At 41.9% G+C, this 22,509-nt stretch overlaps 1 protein-coding gene across 3 annotated transcripts; it reads left to right on the forward strand.

Annotated features, from left to right (window-relative positions):
- Positions 1 to 460: 460 nt before the first annotated feature.
- USP44 (ubiquitin specific peptidase 44) lies at positions 461 to 21,870 on the forward strand. Of its 3 annotated transcripts, none has more exons than XM_051628270.1 (6): positions 461 to 540; positions 6,158 to 7,672; positions 18,327 to 18,525; positions 18,975 to 19,083; positions 19,860 to 20,065; positions 20,454 to 21,870. In XM_051628270.1, the coding sequence occupies exons 2-6, from the start codon at positions 6,239 to 6,241 to the stop codon at positions 20,651 to 20,653; spliced, it is 2,148 nt and encodes a 715-aa protein (XP_051484230.1). In that variant the 5' UTR covers positions 461 to 540; positions 6,158 to 6,238; the 3' UTR covers positions 20,654 to 21,870. The 3 variants fall into 3 exon arrangements, with proteins under 3 accessions (XP_051484230.1, XP_051484221.1, XP_051484213.1); XM_051628261.1 differs by lacking the exon at positions 461 to 540 and adding an exon at positions 1,024 to 1,172; XM_051628253.1 differs by lacking the exon at positions 461 to 540 and adding an exon at positions 1,096 to 1,172 and having other exon boundaries at positions 19,005 to 19,083.
- The last annotated feature ends 639 nt before the right edge of the window (positions 21,871 to 22,509 follow it).

A 22,509-nucleotide genomic window follows, 5' to 3' on the forward strand; every position in this document is an offset into this window, starting at 1 on the left:
GTGCGGGAGTGTCACGGCGGGGTCTGTGCGGGGTCTGGCGGGCTGGCCGGGGCTCCCAGAGCCGGCTCCTTCCAGCCCCTGCGGGCCCGGGCTTTGCCCTCCTGGGCTGGGCACACCGAGTCTGGCTCTGGCCGGACAGAGGCAATGCCACCGAGGGGAAAACACGAGCGAAACGTCGGGAAGAGCAGCAGGGATACCCGCTGGCGGGAAGCTCCCGCCGGTTGGGTACAGACCCGCCTCAGGGAAAACAGGTGCCCTGCGGGCAGAGGCCGGGGGCAGAAGCAGCTTCCCGGTGCCTCGGGAACCGGCTCCCAAAGCCCCCCGTGCCAGCGCCGAGGCCCCGCCGCTCCCCGCCCGGCTTCCCGCGCCCGGCCCCGCAGGACCGGCCCGCTTGGCCCGACCGCGGGCCGGCGGCGGCGGGAGGGGGAGGCGGGGGAGGTGGGAGGAGACGTGGGAAGGACTTGGGTTGCCACTACAAATCCGGTGACAGACCCGCCGCCGACACATGGCGAACGGCCCTTCCCGCCCCGCGCTCGGCAGGTGGGTGCGGGGCGGCAGCGCGGCACGGGGCGGCTCTGGGGGGCCGTGGAAGTGGGTGCCTGCGGGCGCTGCCCCGCCGGCTCCCCGCGGGACCCCGCTCGCCGCCGCCGCTGCCGCTGCGGGGGGCCGGGCGGTGCGGGGTTGGGGCGGTGCGGGGCGGGGGGGCGGCCTCCGCCTGGCGCTGACGTCGCCGAGGAGGCTGCAGCGCGGGGCGCCCAAGATGGCGGCAGCGGCGGGTGACGGGTGCGTGCGGGGGCGGGCGGCGGGCGCGGGACGCGGCTCAGCCGCCCTGCCAGCCGGGGGCGGGCGGCGGAAGCTCCGCGGCGGGCAGGTGCCCGGGGGAGGGGAGGGGAGGGAGAGGAGGGCGGCGGCAGGGCTCTCCCTCGGAGAGGGGCGGTGCCGGCGGAGGGGCACCTGAGGAGGGGGTCCCGTGTTGCCGAGAGGGCCGGCCGGGCACGGCGAGGGGCCGGGGGAGCCGCCCGGGCGGGAGCGAGCGGGCTGCGGCTCCGGTGGAGAGGCGGGTCCTCGGGACCTTCCGCTCCCGCCGGGCAGGAGGTGTCCTGCCGCCGCTCCCCCGCGTGTGCGGGGTGCGGGCCCGTCACCTGTCCCGGAGGGATCCGGAGGGCCGCGAGGTGAGGAGGAGGAGCGGGTGCGGGGGTCGGCGGAGCGGGCAGGGGGGCGGCCAGCCCAGCCTCTGGGGCTCGGTGCGTGCCGCGCTCCGCCGGTGGGAAGCGAGGGAGCCGTGTCTTGTCGCGGGGCGCTGGGAAGCGCCCGGACCTCCCCCCTGAGTCACTCGTGGGCACGTTTCGTGCTCCGGCATCGAGCCGCGGGGCAGCTTGGCTGGAGTGCCCTGCCTTGCGAGGGCTGCCGGAACGGGAGCCGGGCGTCCGGGGAGCTGTCAGGGCAGCCGGGGGTCCTGGTCTTTCCAACCGAGAGCAAGGAGCGATGTGTAAATCCGGGATCGTACGAGAAGCTGCGTTTTCCGTGCTTCTGAGCAGGGGCTGCAGTCTGAACTGTGTGTTTGTCTTGCACTGCAGGAAATGCGCGGGTTGGCAGTAGGAGACAGGGAATGTAAACGCTGTGGTCGGTGCCCGCTGTCGAGGGCTGCTTCTAGCCCCTGCGCGGCGTGGGCGCAGAAAGGGAGAAAGAAGTGCAAAGGGCGATCTGTGTGGCTCCAAGGAAAGGGGTCTTGGGGGGAGGGGTGGCCCTTGTCAAGGGCTGGAATGTTACAATTAAAAATAATTTCCCAAAGTGATTTTTAAGTCTTACTGTTACGCCTGCAGGACTATATTGGAGCTTGAAATTGTGCAAATAAATGCTTTGTTTGGTTGTTTTCTTAAAAAAATACGAATATTAGGAAAGCAGTAAAGCAGTACATGTGCCTTCTAGTTGGCATACCAGTTATCTAAAACTTGCAGTTGTTAAATAGCCATGATTCCTTTTATTTCAGATATTAAACAGTTACTCTGAATCGGATGAAAATCAGTTGGTAAACCGTCATCTGATGTAAAAGCCAGAATACGAATGGCACACACGAGCGTGCACACACGCGTGTCTGTATATATACACGTTACTAAAACTGGGTCCTGCAGTTGTAGTCTAAGGCTTGACACAGAAACCGCTTTTTTCGTTTACGTGCCGAGCAATTAATTACGAACGTAGTGGCGAGAGGAAATAGATTTCCTTTTGTTTATAAATTATAGCTGCAACTTTAACATTTATAATCTGCGGAGATATTTGTTTACATGGAAGACAAGGAAGAAAAACACGTTTTCTTGACTTCGAAGTTATTGGCTTTTGACATTTGAATAGTTTTCAGCTGATTACTTACCCTGAAATGTACATTTTGCAAGCCCTTCTTTTGTGAAACTAAAGAAACAGCCTCGTCAGTAAGTTTGAAGTACAGTTTAATGGGGGGGGGGGGGGGGAAAATCCTCTTCTTTATATCTTTATTTCTTGCTTGTGAAACATAGGCGCAAGCAAATACTTGTTTATCATTATTTTCCCGGACAATGCTTTCAGTAGTGCTATTCTGTATGTTAGTACTTGTTATTTTGCTTACTGCTTCAGCTCAGGTCTGTTCTGAGAACACGGGGGGGCTTGATCTCTGAAGTGCTGGACAACTAATTCACAGTTGCTTTGTGTGTGTGCATAGAACTGAACCTTGGGCGAGAAGAATGCAGAAACTAGCGCTGAATAACTTTCTTTGGGGAATTCTAACGTTGGAGCATTTGCTGCTTCTATTTTATTCCAGCTGCAGATTTCTAGTAGGCGTGGGAATGAATATGCAGTATTTGTTAGGTTTCTTTTCCACCTTTATCTGTCACTTCGCTCCTGTTTTTCCCCGAGCTATTCTGTCTTGCCGAGTCTTGGTTCTAAGGTGGAGTTTTTAAATTTTGTAACTTGATGTAGTTTCGGTGTTTCAGTGCTCTCTTAAACCGTTCACGCTGTCAGGGTGCTGCTTGACATTCAGCTGAAGTATCTTCAGTCTCAGTTTTGTACTTTTCAGCTTTTTCGCAGTCTTTTCAGGTATTTCTGTCTTTTTGACCAAACTCTGCATTTTGATTTCTTCACATTTTCTTGAAAGAAAGAAAGAAAATGCCATGCCAAGATGTCTCCTCCCCCTCCCCCCTTCCACCCCGTCCCCTTTCTCCACACATCGACGTAGGTGGGAAAATGTCATGCTGGCTTGGTTGCTGGTGGGGGAGCTGGGGCTTTAGGTTTTTTCTCTTCAAGGCGTTGCTGATCTTGCGCTTTCGTAGAATCGCGTTGCTTTTGCATGAAGAGCTTGATTGTGCAACCCTGCTTTACGCAGTGGTCGTCCTGAGATCAGCGGTCTGCTTTTGTCCTCAGTCCAATATTTGCTTACAGCGAGGCATGTAAGTAGTTTCGCTCTGGAGAGTATTTTTAAAGGGAGAAAACAACATTTTCTGACCATATAATATTAAAAAGAAGGGAGAAGTAGGGCCCAGTGTTTACAAAGTGACTTAACAAAACCAGAAAGGCTCAACCTGTCAGACTCCTGACTGACAGCATTGCTATATGTGACAGCCCTGTGGGAAGGCAGGGTTTAATGTTCTTTTCTGGCCTGCTGGAAAGGACCGTTACTAATATGTTTTTCAGGAGAATATATTTCTCTTAGCCCCAAAACACAAAGATGAGTCTTGCCCGTTAAAATCCTGTCTCTCAAATATGATTCTTGCAGCATAGGTGTTACATCTTTACATGGGTATTACTTTAACATTCAAGGAATAATTAACATACATAGTTCAGCTCTGGAATTGATGTGAATTTTATCAGTGTTAGGAAGTTCAGCATTGTTACAGAAAACAGGTTGTCAGACTAGAAGACATGGGGTAACATTAGTGGTCTTATTTATAAAGACAGTAGTAGAAGCAAACTTAGCATACACGACTTTTTGTAAAAGAATCTCATTAGCAGCCTATGAATAGACTGCCTTTTAGAAGGAATGAATGTTATGGATGCTAGCAAGCTGAAAAAGTTCAGCAAGCCATTATTTTTGTGATCTGTTGACCATAGCACACAAGGGATCTCGACCTCCCGTGATACACTATGGCTGGTGCTTAATCTGGGAATTACTGAATGGGTACTCAGAGGTCACGGCGCCTGAAATTCTTCAGTGCAGTTAGTAGGGACTGGAGACCACTCTTTAATTAAATTGAATGAGAATGATTAAAATGGGCATGTAAAACTGTGTACACCTTACTGGTTTCACTACAGCTGGCTCAGCCTTTTCTGTGCTACCGAGTAAGACCTTCACAGCACATGCAATGTTGGATGCTGGCTCAGTGATGAGGGAGTTACTACAGATCTTATGCTGCTGTCTGTATTGTAACATTCTGCAAGGCACTAGCTGTGGGTCAGTTAAACAAGCAGAGACATTTTTTGTTAAATCTTCTAACTGCAGTTTTTATCTAAGTACCAGATGTAAATGAAAGCTGCTTTCCTATCCAGCTGCAACTTTCTACCTGCTTGGCTTCTTTAGGGCTGTCGTGTCATTGTACGTTAGGGTTCCCTCAGTCTAGTGCTTATTCTAACCAAGGCATCTGTTTTAAATTGAGTAACCTGTTCTTGTGTATTACAGAACTGTAAAATTGGATAAATATTAGCATATTCTAGGATAATAGCTAGAATATAATCCTTTGGGTTCTCTCCAGAGTTGTCTAAATCACTCCAGTATTTTTGTAGCATGGTTTACTTATCTGTAGAACATAGAATCCTGGACCTTGATGTTGTACAGCCTAGGCCAGTTCCACCATACACCTGCATTTTTTATGGCATAACTTGTCACTGGGCATAGCCTGGATGTTTGACAAACCCTTGGTACTCATCAGATTAATTTACTGTTTCATCTGGCAAGTGTACTGCACATAATGATGCTAGTGCCATGTGATGTTTAGCCCTTCTAGTCAGTAACGGGGTGGGTAGGAACACCCCAGATCAAATGTAATAACTTCCTGACACATCGTTTGTCTCTCCGTGATACCTCTCAACTAGAGCTAGTCAAAAGGAAGATGGTAAAAACAAAGAAAAGTTAATCTCTGTCGCTTTAATTTTTGTTAGAGTCTGCCTTTTTGTTTTAGGCAAATGCACTTTAAAGCAAATACATGAGCTTCGAACAAGTAAATGCTACCACATAAGCTTACTAAAGGATGTAGGCTGGTGGTAGCAAATTTTTTTAACTGACTTTCTGAAGACCTGGTTTAGAAAGTTCTGTTTAAAATGCAGGTTTTTATAAAGTTTGCAGCAAGTGAGGTAGTTGGTATTTCTGTCTTACAAAGAAATCAAGTTCTACTTTTCCAGGTCACTCTTTCAGAGGTGTTAGGATGACATGTTAAAAAGTACTTATTGAAGATACATTATTGTAGAAAGCACAGGTATAATGGGCTTGCCCGAGCACAAAGGTGCAGTGATTTGATTAAAGGTGTGGTTTAATTAAGGGTTTGAGTCGTATAAAGCCTCATTTGTCTGAACTGTTGGCACTGTGTAAACATAATAAATTTAAGTGAACTTTGCACTTCTGCACCTGTATGCTAAGGGATAGAATTAATAGAAGCGCTTTAGAATCATAGAATCACAGAATGGTTAGGTTCTTCAAGTCATCTAGTCTAACCCCCCTACTGTGGGCAGGGACACCTCCCGCTAGATAAGGTTGCTCAAAGCCTCTTCCAACCAGACCTTCAGTGTTTCTGGTGAGGGAGCATCCACAAGTTCTCTGGGCAGTCTGTCCCATTAAGTTCTGTGTGTATCCAAATGCTCTAATGGTGCATTTTAACTAAATCAATGCTCCTTTGAAAAAAAACAGGCTTAATCTGTAGGGTAGCTGCTATGCTTCCATCCTGAGCCAGAAGGTAGTGGGAATATAAACAATGGTATTGAGAGCATGTAGTCTGAAGCCAAACTGCTGTTACTGGTGTTGCTTATGGCTCTACATAACTGACTGTCTTGATGTGTTTGGTGGGATTTGGTTGGATGATGATCATGATCTTAACCTCAAGTATGAGTTTGGTATGCTGACATCTTTGAAAGTAATGCAGTTGGATATTTCTGAACTGTAACTTGTAACTTTTTCTTTTTTTTTTTTTTCCTTTGGTAGTTGCAGATTGAAATATCATGGACAGAAGATAGTTTGGATGATGTGTTCTGCCAGCATATCTCTGCAGTTTTAGTGTTAACAATGGACAAGTGTAAGCACATAGGACGTCTGCGACTGGCCCAAGATCACTCCATTCTGAATCCTCAGAAATGGCACTGCATGGACTGCAATACTACAGAGTCGGTGTGGGCGTGCCTCAGCTGCTCCCATGTGGCCTGTGGAAGATACATTGAAGAACATGCACTAAAGCACTTTCAGGAAAGCAGTCACCCAGTGGCGTTGGAAGTAAACGAGCTGTATGTTTTCTGCTATCTCTGCGATGATTATGTCCTGAATGATAATGCAACTGGTGATTTAAAACTCTTGCGAAGTACGTTAAGTGCAATCAAGAGTCAAAACTATGAGTGCACTACCCGAAGCGGCAGGACTTTGCGCTCAACGGGTGCGAGTGATGATTCCTACCTTTCCCATGGGGGTGCCCAGGCCTTGCTTCGGAGTGAAGATCGCATGTTCACAGCTCTCTGGCACCGACGGCGTGCGCTGCTGGGCAAAATATTCAGATCCTGGCTTGAGTTGACACCTACTGGAAAAAAGATCATGGAGGAAGAAAGGCGTCAGGAAGAAGCAGAGGAAAGACGGGAAAAAGCTAGGAAAAGAAGACAAGAACGAAAGCGTGAGTTGAAAGCAGAGATGGAAAAGATGCCTCCAAGAAAGAGTAGTCGTTTACAAAATCAGGTTAGAATGTCCTCTAAACCAGCAACCTGCCTGCAAAAAACATCACAGAACGTGGAATCGGTGGCAGAACTGAAAGAAACATATACCTCAGATGAAATAAGATTGAAAAAAATAAGTGACTCTCCAATTAAACGAAGGCCCACAGTGACTCCTGGGGTAACAGGACTGAGAAACCTGGGAAATACATGCTATATGAATTCTATCCTGCAGGTATTAAGTCACTTACTTATTTTTCGAGAATGTTTTCTAAAGCTTGATCTCAACCAAACTCAGGAACTGCTGGCAACAGCAACCAATGGTAAAACCAGATCTTCATCTAAACACCTGTCAATAGCTGCCTCAACATTACATGTGAATGAGAACCAAGAGAAAGTAAAGGGATCATCTTCCATGAGGCGGCCTAGTTTATCCTCTGGATTAAGTGGAGGAGCATCAAAAAGCAGAAATATGGAACTTATTCAGCCCAGGGAGCCCAGTTCAAAGCATATTTCTCTCTGTCATGAGCTACATACTCTGTTCCAAGTTATGTGGTCTGGCAAATGGGCGCTGGTGTCTCCTTTTGCCATGCTTCATTCTGTGTGGAGACTAATTCCAGCCTTCAGAGGATATGCCCAACAAGATGCTCAGGAATTTCTCTGTGAACTTTTGGATAAAGTGCAGCAGGAACTGGAGACTACGGGGACCAGATACTCAGCTCTCATCCCTGCTTCTCAAAGAAAACTTATAAAACAGGTTTTGAATGTGGTTAACAACGTTTTTCATGGACAGCTATTAAGTCAGGTAGGTTTTGTGATTTATTTTATTTTTTTAAGGTGTGTAATGGTTTGTATTTATGGATTTATATTGCTCAGTGATGGGCAAACTTAAAAGGTTAATACATTTATAACTACTGAGGGGAAATGGGGAGAATATACTAAATTTCAGAAGAAAGGTCGTTTCAGCATTCCTAAAACGTTCAATAGGAGAGTCACCTAATAGACATAAAAGTATTAAATTTGGTATTTTAAGCACACCTTTCCAACTACTGAGAAATATCTGTCTTTGCTGTTAGCACTGACTAATTTGCAGGATTAAAGAATTTGTAATATTAAGCATTACTGTTGTCACTATGGTAATACTAGATAAAAAGTGTTAAGGAAGGTGCTACCTAGGTGGAAACTGATGGTAATGAACACCAAGCAGGGTATCATTTCAGTAAATAGCTTGAATATGAGATAATTACTTCAGAGTAATTGCGTGTAGTGATGGTATGTACGGGAATGCTAACACTTCTTTTCAGTTACAACTCAAAGATACAGAAGGTTCTGTCAACACAGGAACCAAATTTGTGGGGTGGACGAGATGGTTGTTTTCCTTTTTTTCCTGCCTGACTACTCTCCTGTTTTTTCTCAGCTTCCTGTTAAGTACTTTTAACGTGTCCACTCACTATTATGCATATCCCAACTGTGGTCGTGTAGAAACATGAGAACTGACTGATCAAACAAATGCTGGTTTCTGTTGAATTAATCTGAAAACTAACCGTATTGGAGCAGGAACAGAGGTTGAGGAAGTCTTGTCCCTCTGGAGTTGTTTTTAGTGTGCATGCATGCTTTACTTGAGGGAGTGAAGAAGCATTTAATGGATATGTTGTGAAAAGGAGTAGACGTTTAGCACAAATTAACAAAAATGTGGATGTTATCGTTATTCTTACTATTTGACTGATGGTGTAATGTTTTAGTATGTGAAGCTAGAAGTCCAGGGGGGTTTTGGCTGTAGTAGGATCATTTACTGCTATGATATCTATAACTATATAAGATGACTTTTAAAATTAGCGTTGTTGGCAACATATGTTAGCTTTTAGGTCATCTTAGGCTTTGCATAACTACTAGAAACTATTACACCCAGTAATAAAACCCGCATCCTCTACCTTCCATTTGGCCCAGTGTTAAGAGCATTTCTGTTGGCATACTTCCCTACCTCGGGGTAGTTAACATACCTTGTATCAGTGTTGTGCTGATATAAGTGTCTAGTATATTATGTCATTAAATATTTCTATTTGAAAATCACATTCCTCTCCAAAATAGTAACTTTGTTAGTAAAACAAAGTCATTTCTTCTTGTTTGCATTCCAGACCTTCTTACAGGACTGTTTTTTGGGAAGAATTTTCAAGACTCTGAAGACAAGCATTATTTCTGTAGTACCACTTATTTCACATGTTTTTAGCTTTGTTTTGTGGAGGCTTGTGACTAGAAACCCTCCCACCTTCCAGAAATCAGGGGGGGGAGTAGTGAGAATTCACTTAAGTGTCATTAAGACTGAAAGGGAATTAACTAGTTTTTTATTATCCTGTGACTACAGCTCACAGCTTTTTTAGTGCAGTTGGCCAATGTTTGTGTGCAAAATGCAGCCTTGGTGAGCCTCAGAATGTCTAGAATAAGAGGAACAAGGAAAAGAACATTTAAAGCTGTCATCTGTAGCAATGTTTCCCTGGCTCATAAGGCTGTACTCAGATTGGGTTCAAAACTTTGCCTCCTACTGTTCACTTTGTCTTCTGTCACTCCTTTGTTCAGTTTAGTCTTCACTAACACTTTTGGATGTGGTAAATATTCAAAGCAAAAGGTAACTCCCGAAGATTTGTTTCCTCCTTGACAAAATGTATTCAGGTCATCTTAATGACCTGGTGTTTGCACATGGAAGCATAAGCTTTAAAAACTATGAGGGAATTACTTTCATCAGTGAGATTTCTGCATCATTATTTCGCTAGGCTTTTGTCAGAGCTGGCACAAACTGCTATAATGAAGTTAACAAAAAAGACAAGAAAACATCAATGCAGGGCCAAAGAAAATGATGAAAGACTTACTGCAATGTCATCATGTCTTTGACAGTATTAGCTCTTAAAAGCAAGGAGTATATGCTTTGTCCTTGTAGGTTTACATTTACCTATAAGCTGTAGGAGCATTAACATTTCTAGAAGATAGCTGGAGCTCTAGCCTGTTGCATTTCTTAAAAATAGGATGGGATTTGAGTCTAGTGCATTTAATAAGCTACATCTTAATTTAGCAAATAAGGGGAATTGAGAAGCTCGTTTTTGTGCAACAGTTGTCATCTGGTTTAGATCACAACAAATGTTATACTTACAATCCCTTGTGCTGAAAATACTTGTACAAGGTATTTGTTTCTGTGAGTTACTCAAGTGCACTGCAGTCAATCTTCTTGACCTTCAAGCCTCAGGAATACTATGAACTGCTCTTGATACAGTACACAGAGGATCACTTACAATGCAGATAAGCTGTATGTTTACTTAGGTTTCACATTGCTTTCACGTGTGCAATAAACATTTCCCCTCTTACTCTAGCTGTTCTATTTTAACTTGAAGAGAAGTCACAATCCTGAGTTTGCCATCGTTGTGTTGCTATTGAAATGGCTGCCTGGTTCAGCACTCTAACTGAATTTAGGATATAAGATTAAGAAAGGAGAGATGTGAGAATCTTACTAGATTACTTTTTGATAACTAGAGGAATGTTAGGTGATGTCAAAACAAATGCATATTTTATATGTGTTAATTGTTTTTATTATGTTCTCATCCGATTCAAAGAAAGTCTTCCTCATCTACTACTTGAAATCTTTTGCTGTTAAATGAATACTAATTTAGGTAATGACTAATTAAAAGAATAGCATGGGTGGATTGCCTCTTGACTTTTAAAAATTACTATTATTCCAATGTAACATTGTGCTGTAGCACTTACTGAACAAAGGAGTATGTATGTTGTAAACCTGTGCTTTCAGCAGATCTACTGGAGCTGTGGCTCTCCCTCACAACCCCGCTAGGACTGCAAGCAGATGCTAATACATCTACTAAAATCCTAGTTGTTTTCAGTGCCTGAATGCTTGTGGAAGATACCCCCTGTCTTCTGTTCTTGTAAACTGACCCATACTGATCCACAGATCCTTGAAGTACACTTCAAAAGCTTCAGAAGGTTAGCCACCATCTCCCTCAAGAGTTTTGCTGGCTTCTGCTTTTAAGTGTTCCTACCTAAATAGCACAGTATGCAACAATTTTATAATTATGTGTATTTCAAGTTTTGTCCATAATTAAGCAAGGAAGTGGGCAGGTATATTTTTAAAAAAACAAATTTCAGCTTTCAAAGTAAATGTGTCTTTTCAGCACTGCAGTGGGCAAATTGTGTCCCACATGTCCACAGAAACCATAATAGCAGAAAGTGATGTATGTTGTTACACCAGTATTAAAGTTTTTTGTCAGGATTAATCATACTGGGAGGAGGGAGACAGGGAAATGAGCATGAAGTTTTTGTGGAAGATGATCCAGACAATCTGGCTGGTCTAGGACGCTGGCCTAGCAGATCTAGGAAATGGTCAGATATTTATACTGGCAAAATCTTAGGTGAATACATGTCTTTTACTTCTTGGAAGTTCAGCTTTTTAACTAAATTGATTTACCCTTAGGATAACGTTAAGTACACAGGTTTTGATTGCTTGAAAGTTAAAGGGTTATTTTAGACTGCATTTTTGAGGATGTTAATATTCAACTAATGGCTCAGACAAATATTGGCTCAGACAAAAAGACTGAGTCAAAACTATCAAGACATAAAAAATGGTGAAGGAATAGAAATGTGTTGCTGATACAGCTGATTTGGGGGCACTCTTGACATTAGAGTATAGCACACACATGCCCCACATGAATTTCCCAGAGTACCTGTCCTCAAATGCCAAAATAATATTTCAAATTGATTAATCTCTTAGTATTCTGAATCTTGTGTGTCAACAGATGTGAAGGTGTATTTGCGTCTAATAATAACAAAATAACTGGTCAGAATAGTCACTGAAGATCAAATGATTTTTTTAGAAAATGCTTTTGTTACCGAAGATTGTGTGTCTTCTCGGTTGCTTGGCTTTCATTCTTTATTTTTATGAAAACTTCCTGACAGTTAAGTTCGCGTGCACTTTTGCACAGGCACATACACACGTGCATGAGCACATGGAATTGTTGAGGTTGGAAGGGACATCTGGAAATCATCTAGTCCGGCTCTGCTCAAAACAAGGTCAACTATAACAGGTTGCTCAGGGCTGCATGCAGTTGGGTTTTAAACAGCATCAAGAATGAAGACACCACAACCTCTCTGGGCAGCCTGTGCCAGTGCCAGACCAACCTCACAGTAGAAACAGTTTCTTCTTCTCTATCAACAGCACCTTCTGTATTGTAGTTTGGGCCTGAGAAGAGCCTGGCTCCATCATCTTTACTGCCCCAGATCAGTTGTTCATACACAAGGATAGGATTCCTGAGCCTCCCTTCTCCAGCCTGAACACTCCCAGCTCCCTCAGCCTCTCTTCATATGTCAGATGGTCTGAATCCTCATCATCTTCCTGGCCATTTTGCTGGACTCACTCCATGAAGTCCCTATCTTGTTCTGGGAAATGCAGCACTGGACTCAGCCTTCCACCTGTGCCTCACCAGAGCTGAGGAGAGGGAAGGGTCACCACCTCCCTCGACCTGCTGGTGATGCTCTGCCTAACACAGCCCTGGAGGCTGCTGGCCTGCTCTGCCACCAGGGCACGTAGCTGGCTCATGGTCAGCTTCTCCCCCACAATCTCCAGGGCCTTCTATGAGGAGCTGCTTCCCAGCCTGTCTGGTGCCAGCGGTTATTCTTGCCCAGGCACAGGATGTGGCATTTCCCCTTCTGCATCAGGTTCCTGTTGCTCCATTTTCTCAGCCTGTTCAGGAGGGCAGCACAACCCTCTGGTGTATCAGCCACTCCCCCAGGTTTGTGTCATCTGTCAACCCCTGGGGTACACCACTAGTGGCTGGACTCCAGCTGCATTACAAGCCGCAGTTCATTCAGCTTTCAGTCCATCTTGCTGTCCATTTATCCAGCCTCCACTTTATAATTTTTTCTGTGGGCATGTTATAGGATACAGTGTAAAGCCTCACTGAAGTACAGATAAGCAATATCCACAGTTTTCCAGTCATCCACTGGTTATCTACCAGTCACCTCATTGTAGGAAGAAGGCTATCAAGTTGCTCATACATGATATTTCTATCATAAATTCATGGTACCTTCTCCCCATTATCATCTTAACCTTAACCTTGTCTGAAATGTTTCTGAGATTATTTGCTCTGTCAGCCTTCCCACAAATCAAGGTGATGCTGATTGGCTTTTAGTTCCCCAGATCCTCCTTCTTGAAGATCAGAGTGACACTTGATTTCTTCCTGTCTTTCCTGTCATTGGGAACACCTCCTGATGACCATGACCTTGACAGGACCTTTCAGAGATGGAGGACAGCCTGACAGTGCCATCAGCCTGCTTGGTCTATTCTTTCAGTTTAGTCAGGGATAGTTTCTAATCTAGGCAAGCAGAAAGACAATATTTTCTGTGGCTAAAAATGGCCCAGTAAGTGAGGGGAAAAAAAAAGTAAGGTTTGTGCTGATTTATGTGAAAGCTGCTTGGCTACTTAATAAGAGGAATAAAATGAATGTCGAATTATGAATGCAGTGTTTTACCAAACTGCTGCATGTTGCAAAGCAGGAAGCAATTGTTGATAATGCTTTTTTAGAGTGCTGTTGATAAAATTCAAATTTAATGTAAATGATTAAACAAATACCCATGCCAATGTAATTTTAATATTTTCTTGGAATAGTGAGGGACCCTTTAGAAAACTGTTTTGTGTGGTGTGGGGTTTTTTAAGTCTTTCTGGTTTTGAATCAGGTGTCTTATGTAAAGCTGTGCCTAGATATTTATGACAGCAAAACCAAACAGCAGTGAAAGGGGAGAGCAGTGGCTATTTGGTTGTAGTAGCAAGTTTCCTCTACAGCAAAGTTGTGATTAGTTACCATTTCTTCTTAGGACAAATGGCTCTTGGCCTGTGAGGTTTTTTCCCAACAATTGATGATTTCTTATAACAAGGCCTAGCAAGAACTAGCTTTTGATATCTAGGCATACTTAAAAAAACCCCAGTTTCCTTACCTACTGATGTTTAAGATGTCATCTGAGCAAAATGCTCTCCCCGCCCCAGCCTTGTTCAGCATAGCAAGAATAACAGTGTGCAGTGCGCAGAGAAATTAATATACCAGAGATCCAGAGACTGAAGTAGGTTCTAATCACGATAGTGTGTAAATTTTGTTTAAAGTTTTAAAAGGCAGTGCCTCTCCTTGCAAGTAAGTCTTGCTCCATTTCCTTGCTCAACCGGTGTATTTCAGGACAGATTGGCTGAGAGAAGCGGAAATGTGCAGTCTTTGGGTTATTTGAAGCCCTTCAGGTTTGGGTCGTGTGCTGATTTCTGTATTTCAGTATTAGTTTCTGTGCTTTTATGCGTTGCCCGAATCACAAAATGGTTGTCAAGTTGCTTTTCGAGTAAAAGGAGGTGACATGTTAAGTTAACCTATAGGAGGGCATTGAATGACAGACCACAGTCGCTGTGGTTGTGCTTATGTTATTCTGTTAAATAAATACAGATAATTTTGATGATGGTGTATGCTTGCCACTGCAAAGTTTAGTTATTTTTATAACTGAAGAAATACAGACTGTCATGTGGAATTCTGTTACAGCAGCATCCTAGAAATTCCACACTACTTTTATCACTTTGCTGTGGAAAAATTCAATTACTACTCTTTGTATATACATCTCACATAGTGAAAACTGAAGTAGTAGTCAAAGGACAAAAATGGGACTAGCCATCTTGCTCTTTTTAAAAACAAAAAAGAGAATTAGAGCAGAGATGGTAACAGTTGTCTTTCCTCCATGTAAGTGCAGGGATCTTAGGCAAAACAGCTGATGATGGAGTTGGATTTTTCTGCAGCAATATGTTAACTATTTTCTTTGGCTGCATTTAGACTGAATGCAGTCCGGGGCAGTGGCTGTCCATCAAATTACTGTGGGCACAATGATGCTTGTCTGAGAGGCCTCCATGCTTAGCTTGAATCAGGCAATTTGATCCAGCTCTTTTCAGTCTGGCCTTTGGCCCATGATTGAATACTGGGCTGTAACCAAACCATTGTATATAGTACCTGTGTTTCAAGGCAGGAGAGGGTGGTCAGGGCAGAACTTGAAGTAGAGATTTCAGACTAGCTAAAAACCAGTAATTTACTTTACTTGCTCTAATGTAAACTTGTCATGTAGCTTTGTTACAAATGAGGGCATTAAGACTTTCAAAAATAGCAATTATGGAAAAGAATGTGGAGGTGAAATCAAACTCAGAGTTTGTAAGATCTAGTGATTAAAAGATACACATCATTAACCAGATTGCCAGAGCACACTCACTGCAATTTTACTGTTGTGCATACTTATACCATATAAGAAGTCACACTGAACAGATACATAGAGGTTTTTGACAGACCTTTGAGTTAATGTGTGGGGTTGTTTGGGGTTTTTTGCTTGATTTTGTGGGGGTTTTTTAACCTCTTTTCAGCCAACTTTTGAGTAGTTTGTACAGTTTCAATGCTTTTAATGAAAAAATACAATCCAGGTTGCTCTGTGTGAATGGTAGTAGAGTGTGAGATAAAGGAGTCCTTTTCAGGACAGAAGGAGAAGTGATGAGAGTGTTGTGAAGCCCATGCTGATGGACAGGCCGGTACAGATGGATTCCACAGAAGGGCAGGGATCCTCCTACTTGTTGAGTAATCCAATTTATAAGCTCAGGCCTGGCTAAGAAAAATACTTCCAACCTTTGTTCCAGCCCTGATTTAACTCTCGTTTACCACTGAGTGAGAGTGTGTACAGGAGTAGTTAGTGCACAGCAGCTGATATGGTTGGGTGTATGCTTATCTGAATACGTCACGTTTCTAGGCTGTTGGCAAGCACACAAATCCCAGATAACTCTTTAAAATTTTAACTCTGCTGCAGCATCATGGTGAGGGGGAGTGTCTTGCATTTGAGGAAGTAAGTGCAGCTCTGTATCAGTACAGGAATTCGTCAGCGTTAAGTTAGCTTTCCTCACAGTTGCAGGAGGAGATGCAAAGCAGCACTATTGCATCAGTTTGTTTTTTGTTTTTTGAGGGGCAGAAATTGGAAGCTGCATAGATTTTTTTTTTTTCCTTCCTTCTTTTTGGGATAGTACTTACTAACTAGTTGGGAAAGAGTATCTTAAAATAACCTAGATTGTTAACATTAAATTTAAACCTCGGAACTTGTTAAAATTATTTGTACTGAGTTCATGTATGTACTTCATTCTGAGCCCGTTAATCTTCAGTGTTCATTAATGTGCAACAAATTCTTAGGTAACTCGTCAATTAAATAAACTTTTGGCCCAACAAAATCACCTATTCGTACAGCAGAAATGTATTAGTCATTCTGTGTTTATGCTGGAGTTAGCTTGAACTGTGGCCAAACATATCATTTTGTCTCCAAGTCTGGATTCCAACTCTGAATTACTAATAGTTTGTGGCTTTGAAACGTTGCCAGATGTTAGCACTTACAAAAGAAGCTCCTGTCAATGTAAATTAGAACAGAAGATTCTCCTCTTTTTGCCGTATAAGTTCAAAGTTTTATTTTCTAAGAAAGCGGCAGTGGTCTTTTCTTCGTAGAACTGAAAGCAGCTAACAACAGCTTTCTTAACTCCCCTGCTAAACATGTGGACTGGTACACAAATACACATGCACATTAGATAGCTAATGAGTAAGTCCTGTATCAGCTGCTGTAGCTAATGAATGCATTAAATATTTACTCATAAGAACACCTAGAAGGAACGTACCAGAAGTTGACAGATCTGCCCTCACATAAATTATCATAAAATAACAAAGCGGGGTGAGTAAAGACATAACAGCAAACCTTCAGAAGAAAATGAAGGAACTCTTGAACAAAACCAAGTGTATTCTTACACTTGTGTAGGCTTACTAGCCTAACTGAAGAGAACTACACTGAATTTATGTAAAGCAGCAACACAAAGGTGTTCCTGTGAAATAACAGTATTTGGATCCCTCATGGATTTTCATTCCTTTATTACTACATCTTTGTATTAGTTATTCGAAGAATCTTGTGGTGTTTTCCAAAATAGGAAGATACTTATAGAGATGTAATTTGGCAATTATTTACCTTTGTGGTGCAAATTTCAGGAGGTACTCCATTTGCTGTGGTGGTGTCTCATCACAGCTGGCTGTTGTTTTGAGCTGCTAAATAACAGTATCTTGACAGTTGGTCCTACAGGAAAATTTAGTTCCTTTATTTTTAGAGGGAAAGTTTAATTGTTGGGAAAGAGAGTGGGAATGTGTTGGATACTCATGGAAGTTCTGTCGAAGCTGTATGAGCCCAATTAAAATTAAACTTATTTCCAGAATGCATCTTTTATAGAGCAGTGAGGTTAGAGCTGCTTGGGTTATTGGTCAACTGCAGTTTATAAGCCAATAAATACATTGCCAGTAGAAAACTCATGTAATAACTCTTCAGGATTTCGCTGTACTTTGTTGCATTGAGTGTACCAAGTTGAACATATCTTTAGTCTCAAACACATGCTTGATATTTACTGGTATTTCTTTATAGCCTTTATGAACTATACTTATTAGTGTAAATGGAGTTTCACTACTGCATAGGTTCAGCTGCTAATAGAAGTTATTAATCCACATGGATTGTGGAAGGGTGGAGGTCCTTTGGAGGAAGACTCAAATGCTGTGACATTCTTCTATAAACAGCTTGAGCTGGCTTTTAGAAGACTGCATTGCAAATCGACATCTAATGTTTTGCCATTCCAGCATAGAAGAGCTACTGCTTTTACCTTAACTGTCCTAAATATTGAATGTTATCATAAATTATTTGTCCCCTGCTGTATTATCTGCATTTTCCAGGTTGACTCACTTCACTTCTTGACATTTTATTTATGTTGTCTTACTGCTTGTCGTTTCCCTAGTGTGACGATGGATCCACTTACTGAAAGAAGAAATAAATTATTTTTACCTGTTAATTTTTCTTTGAAGAAGTCTGCTTCCTAATCCAGGCTTCCCTGGAAGACTTACAAAGTAAGAAGGATATGACTTTAAAATCCCCAGCTGTGTTTTTGGGTTTTTTTGTTTGGTTGGTTTGGTTTTGGTTGTTTGTTGGTTGCTGTTGTTGTTTTTTTTTTTTAATTAACCTAAACTGTAGTTTCTCTCTTTCATGTAAATTTTCTTTTTGGAGTGTTTCTTTTTGGAGAAAAGACTCCTGAGATTCCACCAGCCTGCTTTCTTTTGGACAGCCCCAGACAGAACAGACCATTTTGACACTGCTTTTATTTCTCAGTAAAACATAAGAACACTTGCTTATTTGTGATAACAGTATTGGACATGCTGCTTCAGAGAAAACAAACTAGGTGTATAATTTCTTTTGTTAAATGACTGTCTTCTCTTTGGTTGCATCAGTTATCTCTAGGGAAAAATAGGGCTGTTTTGTGTTTGTTTTTTTTTAGCTATGTTATGGTACACTTTTAGCAAAGTAAGTTTTTGAGTGTAAGCCACTGGTGAAACACTGTTTTACAGGTTACATGTCTTGCCTGTGACAATAAATCAAATACCATAGAACCTTTCTGGGACTTGTCCTTGGAGTTTCCTGAGAGGTATCACTGCAACGGCAAGGAGATGTCATCTCAGTATCCATGTCTGCTGACAGAAATGCTGGCCAAGTTTACAGAAACGGAAGCTTTGGAAGGAAAGATATATGCATGTGATCAGTGCAACAGTGAGTAAAGGCAGTATGTACTCCTGCATACATTCTCTGTGTAAAATATAAAGTCAACTGACTGAAAGAGTGGAAGGAAAACACTAAAAATCTTGAAAGAATGTTGCAAACTAATTCTTGGTGTGGTCACTTGATAGCTGTTGTCATCTAGAAGATGCAGTTACTTAAAGGATGTTCTAAAGTGTGATGCTTCTTTGATAAAGTCTGATCACAGACTAATGGAGATTCTGATAGTCCCAGCAGAAGAACCTATCAGCTTTTTCAGTTAATGTACCTAATCTAAGTGACCACAAATAGCTTATACTTGTATCATTAAATAGTCCTTGCGTAACAGGTCTCAGAGTGTATCCTTTTTAAGGAGGCACATACCTAGCTACCTAGCTCCACACAAGTTTGGTGGATAAACTGTTATCGAGATTTGTATTGTGTAACTGTGTGTTTGGCCTCAGCAAAACGAAGGAAGTTTTCTTCTAAACCAGTTATACTCACAGAAGCTCAGAAGCAGCTAATGGTGTGTCGACTACCTCAGGTTCTCAGATTACACCTTAAACGGTTTAGGTGAGTATTGCCACCACAGTGTTGCAAACTGACCAGTTCACCCCTGCTTTTCAGTTGTTTGGGATCAATGTTTTTCAGCATCAGTTTCATTTCCCTTTGCTAGTATGATGAGAAATAGTTACTAGAAACTTATTCTTCTTGTTTAATTTAAACATCAAGAAGATACACTACAAGTAAAGAACTGACTTTTTGGATTGCAGCTACTTCCTGCTTTAATACCAAAACTATTGAATCCTTCTTTTCAGTCAAAACTTACTAACATTGCTGTGAACTCTGTTGGTAAAAATTAATCTTGTGTTATCTTCAGGTAGAGTAAATGCTGATATTCATTAATGTACAAACCAAGATTGTATTCAGTGGAGGTCTCACATGACCTTCATATAACCTAATAGGTTAATGCATTAGCCTGAGAGTAAGGAAGCGGAGACCGCATCTCTGTGAACTCTCAGTCCACGTATTGCTACAGAGTCTGTCTTGAATATGAAGGAAACTGAAAATGAGATGGAATAAATGAGCAAAACAGCTAAGATATAATACATGGGAACAGATCTTTAAATTGATATTTCAGAGGATGAGAATCATAGATACTGTAGACATGTTTTAAAAGGTCTTGTAATAGAGAAGTGAAAGAGGAAGGCTAGAAAAACACTTGTGCCAATTAGCATGCATTTTTGTGCAACAGTGAAGATAACACTTGTTACGTTAAAACGTAATTCAGAATGCTTTGTTCTTTCTTTGAAAAAAATGTTAAGTCTTCATTTGGCTTAACTTTCCAGGTGGTCGGGACGCAATCACCGTGAGAAGATTGGCGTACACGTTAATTTTGATCAGATGCTGAACATGGAGCCTTATTGCTGCAGAGAATCCCTCAAGTCGCTCCTACCTGACTGCTTCATCTATGACTTGTCTGCTGTGGTCATGCATCACGGGAAAGGATTTGGCTCAGGGCACTACACTGCCTACTGCTACAATTCAGAAGGAGGTAGGAACCAACTGTGAAATACAAAATGAAGTAAGTGTGGGAGAAAGGGATGTTTGTCATTCTAAACGGATGAGCATACTGCCTTTTCTCAAATGCAAATCAGTCACTTGTTGCTGAGCTGCCTGGAAAGGCAATTGTAGTTCTGTAGACCAGAACAGTTCCATTTTTGTATTGGCTTGTTAAGCATCTTCTGGCTATAAGCTTTGATAAATCTGAGGAAGTTAAGCTGGGCTTTCAAAATGCAGGGCAAACATACTACATAAACTGAAACAGTATACTTCCTACACAACTTGTTAAATGGGGGACTCACTAATTCATTATTAAATACAATGAAATTACTTCAAATCAGTGTTCTGAAGACTTTTTTTGGTGTATTTCTTCACTGCAGGATTTTGGGTTCACTGCAATGATTCGAAACTCAACACGTGCACTATGGAAGAAGTATGCAAGGCTCAAGCGTACATTTTGTTTTACAGCCAACGACTTACTCAGGCAAATGGACGTGGTAAAATACCATGTCCCAGCACAGCTGAAAGTCAGCAGCACACAGACTTAGCTGACTGTTCCATGGACAACAGTAGCAGCTAATCCAAAGCCAGTTAACTGTGTGTAGAGTGAAAGTTGTATTGTCATCGCTATATATTTTTTAATGAAATGAAAGTACAGTATTGTACTTTTTTACTTTGAATCCGTGTACAATGTTTATATACTTTTGTATTAGTTTAAGTAATCTTTACAATTGTTAGTAAAAGTTTTTATTGACAGTAAGTAACTTTCTAAGTACCTAGAATTTCAATACAGCTATTTTTTTAAGAAAAAGTTTGCCATTTGCATTTAACTCTTACCTCAGGCTGTTTTTTTAAGCTGGTTTTTGTATTTTGAGAATCTTTTTGAATTGGTTTAGAAAAATTACTTTCAATGGGCAACTGATGTTTCTTTGGTTAATTTTCTATATATGCTTGTGTACATTTAATAGTATAGTTCTAATGATATCATGATTCTTACTGTCTGCAGGAATTGCTACTAGGTCTTAGAATATTAACATTCACCAGCAAGGAATGTTTTCCATGTCAAAAAGTAACTGAACTCTTTGTATGAAATTTGCTGTATATTCTTCGTGACTACAGTGAAATTATTTTTGCAAGCTTCAAGGGAACTACACTAAAGATATATGTTGATAGAATTTCTAAAAATCCAAATTTGAGGAAACAGAGCATGTACTTATTTTCATGTGACTATGTAAGGGGAGTGTTTAATAGCACAAAATGTGTATTTACCTAGATTTCCATGTTGTAGCCTTAACAAGCCTGACAACTCAAGTGCCAAATTCAGAGTACTAACTTTGACAACCAGGGGCTTTTTATTCCAATAACTCAAAAAGCTTTCTTAGAAAAAAAAAAACACAACAAAACCACACTCACCCCACTTTCATCGCTACAAGAATGTTACCACCCTCTTTCTTGGACAAATTCACTGTAAATCGTAGCAAGCATTGTCTCTTGCAGTAATTTGTAACACAAACTGCTGAAAAGAAGCTGTATAACTTGTATGAAAATGTTTTCAGCCTGATCAGTTTCATTAGCTACAACTGCTGTGCCTTCTCCACGGTCCTACCACTAGCATTAACTGAACTGTGTGTTGAGGAAAATGTAACAAGCAGGAATTATCTGTCTTTCCCTGGATACAGTAGTTAATGCCAAGTAAATTTTAATTGTGAAGTTATTTTGCATAAATCCTATGCAAATTGTTACCTCATCTTCTGCAAAGTTTATACCTCAATAAAAATGCCTTGATGTGGACAGAAATCCATGCATGCACTGGAGTTAGTTCCTACATTGTCATTACAATCTTTTTAAAAAATAATTTTTAAACTTTGTCTAACATGGGTTCAGGCATTTGCTATAAGACTGCTCTGGCCATCTGTCACTGATTTAACAGCTAGTTTTATTCATAACTTTTCCTGCCATTTCTGTGTTTCTGAAAGATGCCGTATTATAGCCAGCACATAGCAGCCTCCGATCTCAAACTTCCTTTGCCTTGTGCTCATCCTAATTAAGTGTGCAAAAGTATTATCAGCTTAGTGGTAAAGCTGAAGGTCCAGCAACTTGGCACCTATGTCAGCAATAGGGACATGGTTAGGTGGAGGGTTCTGTTGTAGGAGACCCATCTGCTGGCTCCAGAGCTCTCTTTTATCGGGAAGGAGCTGGTCTGGTAGCCAAATTACTTGTATGACAGATTAATCATGTGAAGGCATCTCAAGAAGCCATAACCCTTATTTCCTCTACTTTCCACTTTTATCTTAATCTACATTCAGAAAAACAAGTTCAAGTTGAAAGCTCAGCTCCACAGCTACCTTGCTTAGAGCCGTTTCCACCTTAGATACCTGCTACCTGGTTACCTAGAGCTCTATACGCTGCACTTGCTGAATCCCCTCTTATTGCACA

This window comes from Apus apus, chromosome 1, assembly GCF_020740795.1.
Source record: "Apus apus isolate bApuApu2 chromosome 1, bApuApu2.pri.cur, whole genome shotgun sequence".
NCBI lineage: Eukaryota > Metazoa > Chordata > Aves > Apodiformes > Apodidae > Apus > Apus apus.

Bases quoted from the DNA above. Each gene is read 5' to 3' on its own strand.
- USP44 (XM_051628270.1), top strand. From the start codon at position 6,239: ATGGACAAGTGTAAGCACATAGGACGTCTGCGACTGGCCCAAGATCAC. The intron at 7,673-18,326 runs GTAGGTTTTGTG...ACTGTTTTACAG, and splicing joins ATGGACAGCTATTAAGTCAG to GTTACATGTCTTGCCTGTGA. The intron at 18,526-18,974 runs GTGAGTAAAGGC...GTTTGGCCTCAG, and splicing joins TGCATGTGATCAGTGCAACA to CAAAACGAAGGAAGTTTTCT.